This window comes from Aythya ferina, assembly GCF_964211825.1.
Source record: "Aythya ferina genome assembly, chromosome: 3".
Taxonomy (NCBI): domain Eukaryota; kingdom Metazoa; phylum Chordata; class Aves; order Anseriformes; family Anatidae; genus Aythya; species Aythya ferina.
Genome location: NC_140298.1, coordinates 1515874 through 1530297, shown reverse-complemented (window position 1 = coordinate 1530297; position 14424 = coordinate 1515874). Strand labels below are relative to the sequence as shown.

General features: G+C 47.9%; 1 protein-coding gene across 4 annotated transcripts; it reads left to right on the top strand.

The window, feature by feature from the left end:
* The first annotated feature begins 590 nt into the window (after positions 1-590).
* On the top strand, positions 591-14235 carry LOC311435155 (two pore channel protein 2-like). Of its 4 annotated transcripts, XM_084515829.1 has the most exons (20): positions 645-672; positions 760-842; positions 1330-1415; positions 2170-2284; positions 2944-3072; positions 3318-3434; positions 4479-4597; positions 4776-4877; positions 6130-6256; positions 7261-7462; positions 7994-8138; positions 9756-9941; positions 10384-10448; positions 10712-10799; positions 11077-11146; positions 11711-11930; positions 12187-12277; positions 12569-12682; positions 13053-13171; positions 13829-14235. In XM_084515829.1, the coding sequence occupies exons 4-20, from the start codon at positions 2198-2200 to the stop codon at positions 13972-13974; spliced, it is 2127 nt and encodes a 708-aa protein (XP_084371955.1). In that variant the 5' UTR covers positions 645-672; positions 760-842; positions 1330-1415; positions 2170-2197; the 3' UTR covers positions 13975-14235. The 4 variants fall into 4 exon arrangements, 3 of the variants coding, with proteins under 3 accessions (XP_084371954.1, XP_084371956.1, XP_084371955.1); XR_014691966.1 differs by lacking the exon at positions 1330-1415 and having other exon boundaries at positions 591-672; positions 11711-11942; positions 12197-12277; XM_084515828.1 differs by lacking the exon at positions 1330-1415 and having other exon boundaries at positions 599-672.
* The last annotated feature ends 189 nt before the right edge of the window (positions 14236-14424 follow it).

Here is a 14424-nt window from a genome sequence, read left to right as displayed (position 1 = left end):
AGCGAGCCCCGGCGCACGGCAGCGCCAGGCGCAGTAAGGGACCAGCACACCACGGTTATGTTCTCAGCGCTTTATCAGCAGCCCTCGGGCAGGGCAGGGCTTGGGCATCGCGGAGCAGGACAAGCGCCGAGACGCGGCGCTGCCACCGCCCCTGGCGGAGCCCCGCTCGGTGTCACCCCCCGGCCCGTCCGTCGCAGCCAAAGTCCTTCCCGGCCGCCGCTGCCGGCGCCCCGCGGCGCTCCCCGTCTCCGCCAGCTCCGGCGCGACCTCCGCGAGTCCCCCGCGTCCTTTCCTTGCGCCGTGGCCCGAGGCAGCGCCGCGATCGCGCCGGGCTCGGCCCCCGGCTCAGGCCGCCTCCAGCTGCTCCCGGGCGGCGTCGAGGCGGCGCTGGAGGCGCTGCTGGCGCCAGCGGAGGAAGCGGCGCCGTGCCCGGCCCGCCTGCCAGCCCACCAGCACGCCCGCCGCGAAGGCGGCCAGCAGCGCCCAGCGCACGGCCCGCGGCCGCAGCGCCTCCAGACCCATGGGTGCTGAGGGGACCGGGAGAGGCTGGGGGCGGCCCCGGCTCCTCCTCCTCCTCCTCCTCCCGCTTCCGCTGGCGGGGCGGCGCCGTTAAAAGCGGCGGGGCCGTCAGGGGTCAGCAGCGCCCTCGCCATGGCTGGGGCTGCCTCAGAGGTAGCGGCTGGGGGCTCTGGGGGCTCTCCCCGCGGGTCCCTTTCGGCCTGCAGCACCCACCGACCTGTGCTTTTCCCCCTCCCACAGGAGCTCCTGCTGGCGGCGGCGTTTGTGTCCGATGCGCAGTACAACAGGAATATTCCCTTCAAGACCTCCCCGCAGGCGGTCAGGTAAGGGCAGCCCGAGCTGGGGGGGTCTGAGGGGTGGCGTTTGGGCTGCCCCACAGCCCAAAAGGGCACCGAGAGGTGAGGCTGGGGGGGTACTACGAGCTGGACTCAGGCTGAGGTGTGTGTGTTAAATGCTGCTCAGTGCGTCTTATCCTAAGGATGAGGCGGAAAACAAAATCTTTCTTCTGCTTGAGTTAAAGCAAAGCACTCTACAAAAGCGCTGCAGCTTCAGTCTTCAGAGATAACGAGAATAGGGGGTCCAGCCCTCATTTACACGTGGGGGATGCCACGGGGTGGCTGTGCTGGGTGCAGGTGGTGGGGTTGTGGTAGCAGGGTGAGCTGGGTGGGAGAAGAGCCCTGTGCCAAGTGGCTCGGCAATGTGCAACACCAACCTGCGGCGTGCCTGTGGTGGCTCTGCTTGGTTGTTTCTCAGCAAGGGCAGTGGCTGCTTGGGGCAGAAGTAATTAAAAGCTTGTTAATTTGCAATTAGGTGAATAAAGCTCTCCAAGTCAAGACTATTTTGCCTGCAGCAGTGGATCTCTTCTCTTTGAGCTGCTGGTTCAACTTCATTCAGAGGTGACTTTTCCTTCAGGCTTGCACTACAGTAGGCAAATCTTGTGTGTAAAACTAAGGGAAGGCTGCTAGTACGGAAGGAAAAAGTGCTACAACAGACTGCCCACAAAGCTAAGCGTGAGCATTAATGACTCCTGTAGTCCTCCCCACAAAACCTGTCCTCTTTGCTTTGTTCTCCTCTCTTAGTTAATGAAACTTCTGGAGTTCTTGTGCTGTCCAAGTATGTTGATTGTTTTACAAGGTGATGTTTTGATGTTATCTTTAAAGGTGTTGTGTTATCCATATCATCACTTGCCCTGTAGCTTTTATCTGAGGTGATTACTAGGCAGATGAGATGATTATCTGGCAATGTTGGCAGCATTTACAGTAACAGAGAAACTGTACGCTCTCTCTGTAGATCTGCTCTGCATCTACTTGAAGGAGCCACTATTGCATAGTGTTGTGCGGAGCCTCCTGTGGGAAACTTAGAGCTGGATGTGTTCATGGTGAATGCTAGCATTCACCAGAGGCTTTACTGTGGAAGGGGACAATAATCTTGACTTATGCATTTAAAAAAAAAAACAAAAAACAAACACAAAAACAGGAGACTTACTCTGTCAAAAACTTCTAAACAATTCCCTGTTCCACCCATGCTACTGCTACCCTTCTTCATGACTGTTTGGGAAATTTCTGCTGCTCTTCCAAGATACATTTGCTAAGCCCCTGGGTAAGTGCACTGGAGCTTTTACTTATGGTGCCACTGCCTTTTTTTCTACAGGCTTTATTATCTCTATAACCACTGGATTATGCGAACAGTCACCTATTTCTTCATCTTTCTCAACCTGTCCCTTGCAGTGTTTGAAGAACCTGCTGTGTATCCTCTCCCTTTCCTGGTGAGTTTCCAGACAGTGTAGAAGCAGTATTGCAGATACTGTTGTGTTGCTTGGCAGAGCAAGCAAGGGTTTCTTGCTTGAAACAAGTTGTCAACGGGTCAGGAGTTGATGGGTGCTCATCATTCTGTTAATACTATTGATGAGCTGGATTGGGGACGCAAAAAAAGCCTAGAAACTAGACAGCGACTGTGGCAGTCAGCATAGACATTGGCAATTGCTGGTGTGACCGCAGGCAAAGTCATGTTGCTTTTCTGCCTAGAAAAGAGTAGTACCAGCCTTCTAAGTGACCCAGATGGAGTTCTTGCATCTTGCAGCAGAAGTAGAGTGCTGCAAGGGGAAAAAAAGGCATTCCTAAGAGCAGCCTTGATTTGTTCCGCATTGGTATTTGTGGCTGTGATCCTTGTATTCTAACCCAATATACATGTAAATCCACTGACTTTAACTTGCATGTAGCAGGAAACCTTACAAAAAGGAGAAGCCTAAAACTACTGTTTAGTGTTGCATATGTGAGCCTGTAAAACAGCCAGCAGCAAAACCCACTGAAAAACCTCTTGTAATGACTGCTTTTTTTTTTTACTTTGCCTAAGCATCCTTATCTGTGTGAAGAGGGCTAGCGCTGCTCTTGGTTGTCCTGACCTGGGTCTCCTCTCCCTCTGCAGGCCACTTCTTTGGTTGAGGTGTTGTGCCTTCTGGTGTTCTTTGGCCGACTGACACACTTTGCAAAAATCACCCCTCGTAATGTATTTTGGAAGGATACCAAGAATATCTGCATCATGGTTGCAATCCTGGTAAGTTAGGGAGCCATGAGGGTTGGGTGATGTAGAGGTTTTTGTTTTTTTTCTTCCTTCTGTTGCTTTCTTGGTCTGATGCATCAAGGCTTTACAAGAGCCATGGCCAAATCAACTAGCAGCTCAGCCTGTTCCCACAAACCTGTTGTATGCATGTATCCTGTACTAACCTAGCTAACCCAATTGTCTTTCATCTAGATGCACTTCCAGTATTGTTTCTGTGAATTTTCCTCTTTCTTCTGCAGTTATCTCTGACTGACTTGGCCATATATGGGGCCCTCAGGATATACAACATAAAGAGCATTCGATGGTCAAGAATTGCAAGGCCCATTTTCCTGATCAACTTTGCAGAGAGTCGCCAGGTAAGGAGTGGGTCTGGTGGTAAGAACTCCTACTCTTAGGCAGCCTGCTGCTTTCTGAGATCCAGGGGATTTAGTAGAATATTCTGGGGGTAGAGGTGGCAGAATTTAGACTCTGAGTGAGTTCCTCTCGAAGGTGGCCTGGAGCAAAAATGTGAGATGGAAAAAAGAGTCTGTTCACAGTGATGCAGCTTGAGTGTAGTGCAAAGTACCACAAGGCTTCCCGTATCTGTGGACTGGGTCACTTGTACTGAGAGCTCTGGACAGACTTGAGGCTGAAACTAGAGCTTCTTGCCATATGTGGTGATGTCATGATTTAGGGAAAATTATACTTAATAAAGAGCAATGCTGCACTGAGAAGGAATAAGTTTTCTTTTAAGATCAGTACACAGGCTAGGATTCCTCCAGCCTGTATGAAGGAAAAATCTCTGCTTGCAAGGAGGTAGATGCTGTTCTCTGGAGGAATGAACGTGAGCAGCACTGTGGACAAGAAAACTGCTTCTCCCTGAGTCTGGGGGCTAGCTTGCTTTTATTTCTGGAAGTCACATAGGCAAACAAGCATGAATGTGCTGTTCTCAGAGCTGAACTTGTGGTTCAGATGGATGGTTTGTACTCTGATCCCTCCTGTCATGGGGAGATCTTTGCCCTGCTGCCTGAGACCACTTTGGTCCTGACTTGCAAATAAATAAACCACTGTGGTGTGAGGCCTGCTGGAGGGAGCAGTTGAACTCTTGGTCTTAGAGCATGTTTGGTAGCCTGGAGTGGCAGACTTTTGTCTCTGACCAGTACCTTGGAGCAAGAACACTTCAGCAGTGCTACAGGGTCCCCTGTCTAGCTGAGTTCAGTTTGTGAACTGGGGAAACAAGGAGGAAAGCCCCAGGAACAGAGCTGGCACATCTGGGACAGAAGCTGTCCCGCCAGGCAACAAAGAAAACCTGGGACCTACTGTGCTTGCCTGTCCCTGCATAGGTGTTACCATCTGATGTGACGGCAAGGGAGAAAAATAGGTACTGCTTTGCATCTAAACACTTCCCTTCTCCCTGACAGATTCGGAGAGCTTTTCGCAGCATCCGCAATACGTTACCAGAGATCACCTATGTCTTCCTGCTCTTCATGTTTAGCCTTCTTATGTTCTCCCTCATGGCCTTGAAGCTGTTTGGTGAGAGGTGTGAATACTTTTTTTTTTTTGAGTTCAGAGCTGGGTGGGAAGAATTGGTGTGATCCTCTTGAGCAGGAGGGGATCTGGCAACTCCAATTGATTACTGGTAAATAGAATTACTTGTAGCTCCTGTGGTGGGGTTTGTGATCTCTGTGCTTAACTTCGGGTTGTTGTTTTCCTCCTAGGAACCTCCAGACAGCAGAAGGCTTGCCATACTTCAGAAACTACCTAGAAATTGTGTTTGACCTCTATGTGCTGGTGACAACAGCAAACAGCCCGGATGTCATGTATGTATTCTTTGCTTGCAATCTTTGTTGTGAGTGCTGGTATCCTGCTCCTAGTGGTGGAAAAACTAAAACTGTGTAAAGCACCATGTAGAGCTGTGATCAGTGTCCACAACAGCTGTCGTCACTTACTGTGCTCATCTGTGGGGAGGAAGGAGAAGTCTTCTGTGCCTTTCTTCTACCTGTGAAAAACTCTTCTGGTTCTGCTGTCATATTTTTCTCAGCTTCCTATCCCCCTGGCACCAGGTAGCCAAGAAGTCTCTTGATACAACAGCTAAGCCTGAGCACTTAAACTGCTTGCTTAGTATTCTGAATATCGTCTTTCATGCATCCTATCAGTGTCTCAGGTTAGAACAGTACTGTGTTTTGCACATCAAGGACTTTCAGTACGACAACAGGGCTTTGATTTTTTTTTTTCCAGCCTGCAGGGATCTCATGAATTGTTAGCCCTCTGTTTTAAAAATGCTCTCTGAACCAGAATCTGAGTCTGGGAGGACCTTTTAGAAAAGGTGAATTGAAAATAATGCTTTCCAAAAGACCCAGTAGCTGATCAAAGCTTAAACCTGAGGGACAAGTGCCCCAGCTCTTTGATTAAAATCTCTTTCTAAAAAGAAGTATGCTGTAGTGATTGGATGATTCTTCTCCCTCAATATTTGTAGGGATGTGTGCAGACTTTAACTTGTACAGCTGTGTTAAACTTGCAGGAGGCCTGGGTTTTTGATCCTCATTTGTTCTAATTGGGTTCCCATTGCAGTCTGTACTGTGAAGGAGCCATCAGAAAAGATGGGGTTGGGGGTGGAGTGGGACACATTTATGTGCTGGAGATGTACTGAACAGAAGAGGGCTGTTAAGGGGAACCACAGGTATTCAAATACCAAAACACATGGCCCTCCTGGGGTAAGCAGAATGGGAGGTCTGAATGCAATGAAACCCCCTGAATCCAGTAACTCACTAGCTTATGACTGAGATCTCACCTGAAGACTCTTACTTTTAAGCTTATCCATACTGACAGAAGCTTAAACTCTGCTTTTCTGCATTGCTTCAAACAGGGACTGATGCCACACAGGATGCAGACCTAGTGGAAGAAGCGTTTTATTTAACTCAGTGCATGGTGTTAGGGTTCCCCCCCACTCTGGGTGTTACCTGGCCAAGTTTGATCTTGCTATCTAAAACAGTATTTCAAAAAATCATCTGGAAGATGTCTCTTCTATTATCCTGTTCGTCTGCTCAGCAAGTAATAATCTGTCTCCTTTAGGATGCCAGCGTTTGACTTCAGCTCATGGTATGCCCTGTTCTTCATTGCCTTTGTCATTGTCAACACCTACATCTTCATGTCGCTCTTCCTGGCTGTTGTGTATAACAACTACAAAAAACACCTGAAGGTAATGTGTGGAGGGGTGAATTGTATAACACAGCAGGCAATTGCCAATTACAATCTTGCATAGAGGCATCTGGCTTTCCCTTGGAATTCTGAAAAATGTGGAGAAGGTGAACAGCTTCCAGTCTGTATTGGTGCTCTGTAAATGAAAAGCGCAAGTTCACCTTTCCATATCATGGATATTACTACAAGTTCTAATGTTAAATAACAATGAAATAAGCAATGCTGGTGTATCTCCAGTAAGTTGCAACAGGTAGGAAGCATGTGTACTATTGTTTTTATGGGATTAGTTCTAGAAAAAATGTTGTTTCTGTGCAGTAGACTGTTTTCAGTTTGCTTTAAGTGCACAGAATGCTTTTTGTGCCACTACATCTGCTCTTAAAGCAGGGGAGACTGAAGTAAATTAGAACTTTCTTCTTCTACAGTAACTGAGTAGGTGCAGCTTGATATTTGTAATGGAAGGGTGAGAGGTGCAAATTTCTGGGTGCTCTTTTGAGGGGATTGGACCTCCTTCACAGGAAGTAGTCTTCTAGGCCTTCCCAGAGGCTACAGCGTCCCAAGGGTATAAGGTTCTTTAGCCTGCTTATGATCATATGCAGAAGAGGATCTCAATCCCTAATGTCACAGCATTGACTTATGGATGGCATGCATGTGTGGACACATCCTCTCTGCTTCTGTGACCTGTGGGCTTGCAGATCCTGTGGTCTTTAGACACCCTCCCCCATCTCCTTCCTGTTAGATACTGTCCTTTGTCTTCCCTTCCGTTTTTCAGTGCATCTCCCAGCAGTAAGCAATCCAGTGATCCAGCAGAGTGCTGTGTGGAAGGCTCGTGGTTGCATGTTAAAGAGCATTTCTCATCACCCCATTGATTGTGCTGTGCCTAGCGTCTAGCATCACCCTGAATTTGTTCCTCTGAGTTTCTTACATCACTGTACCAGGGAAATAAGATTTCTAATAAAGAAGGGGGCAGGGTGACTGCATCTGCCTGAATGCTGGCATTCTCTCTAGAATGAAATCCGTCAGCTTGCTTACATGAAGCACCGCAAGATGATAGAGGCCTTTAACCTTCTGAAGGAAGAGGAGGGAGCACAGCCTGTGGTTAGAGAAGCCCGGTGGAAGCAGCTTGTCAAGCTGGTGGCTCCTGATATCAGCAACTCCCACCGAGAGTTGCTCCTACGCATCTCAGATGATGAGCAGAAGGGTTTCATAGGTGAGCAGTGGGGCCTGCTGTGCTCAGGGTCTGGGAAGGAGCCTGGGGATCAGGAGCCTGCTGATTTAAGGGTTCTGACACTAGACTTAGTGTGTAGTGGTCCAAGAGGGACTCTAGTCTGCTCTTCCTGCTTCCCTCTCCAGATTACTGAAGCCCTGAGAGGCTTTCTGCCTGTGCTGTGTCCTGTGGGCAGCTCTTCATGGCCACATGAGATCAGGCCAAGCTCAGTATGGAGAAGGGTGCCCCCTGTTCTCAGCACAGGACAAATATATCTTCCTTTTTTATTGGATTCATCCAAGCAATGTGGCTTCCCACACATTCCTCTGGAGTCTCTGTTTCTGCTATGGACAGAACATTGGGACAGATGAGTCAGTTTCATGCTAGATCATGTCCACAGTGATTGTTAAAGGTTTGTGCTGGCTGCTGGCCTTTCTTTGACCAATTGCTGCAACTTAAGTGGATGTAGGTTTGCCAGACACTGCCTTTTCCTAATAACAGAGGACTGATGTGTAGTGCTGTCCTTTACTGCAGATAAGAAGTCCTTTGTGCAGCTGGCAGATCTCCTCAACATCCAGGTGATTACGCTGAAAATACGCAGCCATCCGCTGGGACAATGGATGCCTCGCATATATAAGTCATCAGTGAGTCAATTCCTGCGCAGTATGGTTAGGCACAGGTAAGCCTGGGTTGGTGGAGCAAGCAGCTCTTCACACGTGAAACAGTAGTGGTGTTGCAAGTAAATGTTCATCTGGGTGTCCCACTGAGAAGTGTAAACTATTCAAACAGTGGGGGTTCTGTGTTCAGAAATATTCTGTGGACCAGCTGCTCTTAGTCTACCCTCACTGGTCTGGAGAAAGTAGACTTGCTATTGGTGCGTTCAGATCTCTTGCAGTCCTATTTGTTCAGGCCTTTTATAGGTGCTGAGTGTAGTTTTTTACTGAAAGCAAGTGTTTTATGGCCTGCCTTGAAGGACCAGACTAAATGCTTCACTTAAAGGTGATGATCTTATGTCAGCAGTCTCTGCAAAGCTGCATTGTATTGTTCCATCAGCTCTTACTAAGCTGGTACTACAAAGTGCTAGTGCTATGCTTCATGTTTGAGTCTTCCCAAAACTGCTGAATTACTGAAGTTGGAAGGGACTTCTAGAAATGATCAGGTGTAACCTCCCTGCTCAAAGCAGGATCTGCTAGAGTAGGTTACTCAGGGCTCTGAGTTGGGTTTTGAGTATCTGCAAGGATAGAAACTCCACAACCTCTCTGCAGCCTGTTCTAGTGTTTCTGGACATCCTCAGATTAGGGGAAAAAAAAAAGAAGGAAAAGCTTTTTGTTTAAATGGAATTTCCTGTATTTCAACTTGTGCCCGTTGCTTCTTGTGCTTTCCCTGGATACCACTGAGGAAAGTCTGGCTCCATCTTCTCTACACCCTCCCATCAGGTATTTATATGCACTGAGATTCCCCCAGTCTCTCTCCCCTTCGGGTTGAATGTTCCCAGCTCTGACAAGATATTGTCAGATCACCTTATCCTTTAATCATTTTAGCATCTTTCTACTGCACTAGCTCCAGTATATTCCAGTCTTTCATACTGGAAAGCCCAAATTTGTCCACAGTGCTCTAAATATGGCTTCCTCAGTCTTAAGAGAGTGGGAATCACTTCCCTCAACCTGTCTACAGCATTTCTGTAAGGTAACCCAGGATGCTGTTGGCCCCTGGTCCCACCAGGGTGCATTGCTGGCTCGTGTTCAGTTCATCCACCAAGACACCCCCCTGCATCACCACCACCTGGGTTCTCTGCAGAGCTGCTTTTCACAAGGTGGATCCAGCCTGCACTGGTGCCTGAAGTTGTTCCTCCCCAGGAGCAGAACTTTACATTGACGCTTGAACACAATGAGATTGCCCTCTGCCCACTTCCCCAACCTATCCAGGTCCCTCTGATTGCAGCACACCTATTGTATCCCAGTCTTTTACAGACTTCTGTCTTATTTATCCAGTCTTTCTGCTTGATAAATGTTGCTTGACTTGGTGGAAATTCAGTTGCAGTTAGTTTCTGAGAGCTTAATACTGGGAGTATTGACAGTGGTGTACCTTGAAGGCCTGTGTTCTGTGTTAGATTTCAAGGATAAAGCTAGGCTCTGCAGTAACATCCCTAAACTCTCAGGTTCTGGGAGAACTGATAATTTCCTAAATGATAGTGTTTGAGGGAGGAGGCAATCTTTACCGAAGAACTCCCTGAATTAACTAACTCTTACCTTCTTGAGAGTGGTGAGGTGAATCATCTTTCTTTTTCTTTTTGCAGGGGATTTGTTTGGACTTACGATGCAATAATTTTAATAAATGCTATCTTCATTGCTCTGGATGAGGAAACCCCTTACATTTCTTATGCAGAATGGGTCTTCCTTGCTTTGTATATAATTGAGATACTCCTAAAAGTGTACACATACGAACCAAGGGTGTTCTTTGGCAAAAATCAATTCTGGAACTGGTGAGTGAGATGAATGGTGGTGGTGAAAGTAGTGTGAAGTATCATGAGATCTTTGTCTCCAGCTTGTCAAGAAATGGAAGTCTGAGATGGGCTGCCTGAGACTAACTCATGTACCAGGGTATAGTTAAAACACTTGTGTGCATGAGAGGACAGTGTGGTCTTTCCTGTCTCTGTCAGGAGAGGTGTTTTTCTCTGCTCCCCAGGTAGATCAGTCAATGGCGACTGCAGTGTATGATGATAGTAGTTAAGCAGGGGAAGGTTGTTTTCTTACTAAACAAAGAAAACCAAAAGTTTCCCATGCTGAAAGTAACTTGAGATGAAGCAGGGCTGTCTGGCACAGATGAGAGGAAGAAGGGTTACTACTTTTATATGTCATGTGGCAATTTAAGTGCCTGCTCTTTGTTGCCCACAAGTCTAACAGCACTGCCTTCCCTCGTGCTAGGTTTGATACCCTCATCATCTTTGCTGCCTTGACTGCAACGATACTCAATACCACCCTGAAATCGAGTAAGTGCGGCTTAAACAGCCTGCATGCATCTGGGAAACTCGGTGGTCTTGAGTTGTCTTTTGCTGTCATTTTGGGCTTGGGTGGCTTTTTTGATAGGACAATGATTTTTTTTTCTATAGGGTTTCTAAGAACTAACCCAGTGTCTTTTTTTTTTTTTTAAGGAAACCTGTTATGCCCTTATTAAACACAATAACTATAACAAATGTAAGAACATGTCTTTACATTTACCTGCTCATTTTTCAGAAGACTTTTCTTTTTTCAGCTACAATGTACAACAGCCAACAGATCCTGGACATTGTCTTCATATTAAGGGTTCTCAGGCTAATAAGGATTGTTGACAGCATTCAAAGGTAATAAACAGAATGGGGTAGGGATATGTTTGTGGGGCAAGCTGTATCAGAGGCTGGCTAAAACGCAGTGCTTTGGATTGACTGTGGCATTCAGAGGCCTTGTCCCAACTTGCCTGGGATGAGCCCAGCTGCTGCAACCTCTCTGCAGCAATAAATAAGGACAAGTGGGGAGTTCATGCTGGATGGGAGGCAGTGGTAAGCAAGCATGGACTTTTTTTTTTTTTTAAAAAAAAAAAGCCTTCCCACAACAGGTGTTATCATAAATCATTTGCTGTAGGTTCCGGGTCATCATGAATACGCTGATAAACATCGTACCGACCATGTTGACATTTGGTGGTCTGACTCTGGTAAGAAATCCTGGTATCTTAGCTCAAAGCATTCCAGTTTCACAGGAATGTGTTTTTAAGTCTCTCACCTGTGGTTTGCAAGAGGATAAATGCAGATCTCTGGATGGCAGGCCTTTGAGAAACTGTGTCCAATTAATGCTTGGTTTTGGCACATGAAAATGTGTACAAAAATGTTGGGTTCCTCCTAGTTGCCAGGTCAGAGGTCAGGGCATTTTTATCCTCTATGTGGCAGCAAAAATGTCCTGTGCAGGCTGGGCTACAAATACTGTAAGAAACTGAACTATGGTTTGGGGGAAAAAAGCTGAATGAGAACCTTGTTTCTCAAATCTTAAATAGGTTTTCCTATTGTGCCTTGAATGTTTCACTTCTGTGCATTTGGGCTGTAGTTCTTGGCTTATTTCTGCCTAGTAACTGGTCTTGAGGGGGTTGGATCTCTTAGACTCTATGCTGTTTCTCAGCAGCTTGCTGTGTCTGTAAAAACCTGAAGAGCCTGCTGGAACTTCTAAACTTGCCATGGGGTTTACTGCTCACTGGAGAAGTGGGTGATGGCATTTCTCTTCCCAGGTTGTGTACTGTATATTTGCTATCATTGGCATGGAATTATTCCATGGGAAGATCCAGTTCTTCCCTGCAAATTCTAATGCTCCTTATGCTCTGGAATGTGGAAACCCAGCTCTCAAGGATTCTCTGTTTGCTCGTGGAAAGTACTGCAAGAACAACTTCAACAACTTTGCGTCTTCCTTCATTGTTCTGATGGAGCTCACTGTAGTCAACCAGTGGCACGATATCCTTTGTGGTGGAAGGGCCAAACCAGGGCTCGGTGAACCATGTTCCCCCTCAATCCCAAGCCTTGTTCTTCCCCTTATTTTGAATGCACTCATGCACTTAGTGCCAGACAACAGAGCAATACCCCCTACAGTGTTTTTTTTTTCTCCCTCCAGAATGTCATTGCTGGATGTATTACCTGGTTTTCTTCCATTAGCACTATTGTACATTAAGACATCTTCCTTTGGCGCTATTATCCTTAACTCCCATTATACTCTTTGCCAGTGGATTTGCCAATGTGACTGCTCAGCCTGCAAAACTTTATTTCATTGCCTTCCACATTGTGATGGTTATAATTATTGTCAAGTAAGTTTTTGGTTTTTGCCCCTCTATACTGGAATGAAGAGGGGCTCTGACCTCTGCCAGGGCAATGCTGATGGTCCCAGGGTCATGCATTGTATGTTTCTTTGTGTCCCGTCTGTCTCTTGGAGAAGCCTCTTGCATCTATTCTTATGTCTTTGGGGTGCTGCTCTGGTGCTCTGGCAGTGTGCTGGAGATGGGGTAGCTGGAGCTTGCCTAATCAGATGGTAGTTTATTGCCAAAGAGAGGGATGCCAGTAGGGAAATGCTGCTGTGTAATTCTGCTTATTTCTTTCAGCATCTTTGTGTCGTTCATCTTGGAAGCTTTCTTTGTGGAGTATTCCCTAGAGAAGAGTGAAGTAGAAACAGCCATTGAGCGGAAAATCCAGGAGCTGGGAATGGGAGTTCAAGAGTAAGCCTCCCTGAAGGGTAGTGCTGGATGTGGCTGACTTGGCTCCTCTGAGGGCAGTGGGACTGCAGGAAAATGCTTCCTTCTGTCCCTAGGTGTGAGATGAGGCTGCTCCCCTTTCTCAAAGTTCTTGCTAACCTGTCATGACCATATGGGTTTGGTCTAGGTAGTAGCAACAAATTGCTCACCTTGAAGGTGAGAACATGATAAAGCAGCTGCCTTGCTGAGGGCTTCCAGCCCAAGGCTGTTGCCTGGGGGAAGGAGAGGTGCTGGAGGCTAACAGCATGACCAGGGAACTAGCCCTGCCCAAGGGAATCCATTGCTGCTGTGCATGTGTGGGTCCCTGGGGTAACTTCTGGTCCTTCTTGTGTAGGGAGGTGCTCCAGGACGAACAACTCCTTGATAACATGGAGAGTGCTGAGCACGACCTTGAGGGGGAAGTTGGAACAAAGACACAGCCTAGAGGGCTAGTGTTTAAAATCGCCTCCAAACGTAAGTGTGGTACTACAGGCTCTTTCAGAGGTGGTGACTGCTGCCAGAGTACCTGATCTCTTGCCTAAGAGGCCAAGGCTCTGAACTGTTCCTGTTAGTAGCCCTGTCTGGGAAAGTTCTGAAGCACTTCTGCTTTCTTTGGGCCATAAAAGCAGCTAAACCACAGCTGGAGGTTTTTAGAGAACTGTGGACTCCCTCTCTAATGTTTGCTGTTCTTTACTCTAGTAGCAGCCTGCCTTCCTCGTTCCTTCATTGCACACTTGTCTTTAGTAGCCAGTCTGTGGAGACACTGCCTTGGTGGCTGAGGTCCTGCTGTTGCCAAGAAGCCTGTCTTCTACTTCTCTCCTTCCTGCATGCCCTCTGCGCTCCTGGCTTGGATCACGGGGTGACTATACGCTCCTTTCCTCTAGCTTAACGCCTGCTGCTGCTTCCACTGGCTTTCTTGAAAGGGGTCTTACCCTTTACAAGTGCTTACAGTGTTTAAAAGTAGATGGTACAAAATACCAGTAGACATTAATCAAGGCAATTATTTTCTTGCTGCTTTAGCATAAGAAAGGGGAATAGGCTTTGAGTAATATCTGTATTAAGGTGGATATTCTGTGATTCTGCTGGAAAAACAGGAATGGATGCTTACAGTGCCTCTTCTCCTACCTTCAGGGTACAGGACAGTTGATGCTCTGCTTCAGCGTATGTTTGAGGCAGAGATACCGCCTGAAGACGAAGGCCCTTCACTTGAGGAGATCTTAAACTTGCCGCCTGCTGCTGCCGGCCCCGGTCATCTCACTTCTGAGCGAGCTGTGTAACGCCCGTGTCCACGGCCGCCGACAAGGAGGAGCTGATCCTCAGCTGCTCGGCTCTCCAGCACCTTCTGCCTGGCTGCCTTCAGCCGCTGCGCCCACCTGCGTGTGGGCCAGGTTTATCAGCAGCAGGAGCTGCTGGATGTGGCAGTGCCCCGTGGAGGAGCTTTCTCTCATGTAACTGCCCGGCGGAGCTGGGTGTGCCGCGGGGCTGCCCGCGGGAGCGCGGTGTCAGTGTTATGGAATAGCTGAATCTTGTAACCGGAACCGTGTCTTGCAGCCCTGGTGTGTGTGTGTGTGTCTGATGTGTGGCTTAATGAGCGGCGCAGGCTCATTAAGCAGCGCTCATTAAACGCCGCTCGGTCTCATGCCCGGCCCTGGCTCCCTGCTGCCACTCAATGGGGGGCGCGGGGCGGGGCGGGGGGCGCTTCCCGCCGGCGCCACGGGGACGGGGCG

Coding starts and splice junctions, on each gene's coding strand:
- LOC311435155 (XM_084515828.1), top strand. CDS start 652: ATGGCTGGGGCTGCCTCAGAG. Junction 8,139..9,755: donor CGCAGTATGGTTAGGCACAG/GTAAGCCTGGGT, acceptor TTCTTTTTGCAG/GGGATTTGTTTGGACTTACG. Junction 13,172..13,828: donor GTTTAAAATCGCCTCCAAAC/GTAAGTGTGGTA, acceptor TCCTACCTTCAG/GGTACAGGACAGTTGATGCT.